Source organism: Chaetura pelagica, unplaced genomic scaffold (assembly GCF_000747805.2).
Source record: "Chaetura pelagica isolate M959 unplaced genomic scaffold, ChaPel_1.0 scaffold587, whole genome shotgun sequence".
Lineage (NCBI taxonomy): Eukaryota > Metazoa > Chordata > Aves > Apodiformes > Apodidae > Chaetura > Chaetura pelagica.
In genome coordinates this window covers 425,999-426,447 of record NW_009953909.1, presented here as the reverse complement: position 1 = coordinate 426,447, position 449 = coordinate 425,999, and the positions used below count along the sequence as shown (strand labels likewise).

Here is a 449-nt window from a genome sequence, read left to right as displayed (position 1 = left end):
GCTCCACAGCCCCTTTGGGGCCCCCCCAAATGCCCAGTGCCTTGTCCCTGTGCCAGGCTGGAGAGCTGAGGTTGCTCTAGGGGAGTCTGTCGGTACACACAGGAGTGAGCAAGGGGGATACCAGCCTGCCAGGGCTGCCCAGACCCTCTCTGGAGCTGTGGAGCCACCCTGGGGGAGAAGAGGGGTTTGGCTCTGGGGGGGCAGAGCCCCCCGGCAGGATGTGCTGGTGTTGTTGGCAGAGCCTGGAGCAGGTACGGGAGCAGGGGGGGAGAGCAAATGACGTTTCCAAGCTAATTTCTGTGAAATTATGAGGTAGGAAGCTGTTTTCAGGAAGTTCTTGTCTGTTTTGAGGGTTGTTTGTTGTTTTGGTTTTTTTTTTTATTCTTAAAAAATAAAATCAATGTCTTGGCTGGGATTTCCCTCCCCGGCCGCGCCCTCCCGCCTTGGCC

General features: G+C 56.6%; 1 protein-coding gene across 1 annotated transcript in view; it reads left to right on the top strand.

Annotated features, from left to right (window-relative positions):
- Positions 1–218: 218 nt before the first annotated feature.
- PKP3 (plakophilin 3) overlaps positions 219–449 on the top strand; it is a 13,358-nt gene continuing 13,127 nt past the window's right edge. Inside the window, exon 1 of the mRNA XM_010001477.1 lies at positions 219–251. Coding sequence (XP_009999779.1) covers positions 219–251 — 33 coding nt within the window. The remainder of the gene's footprint in view (positions 252–449) is intronic.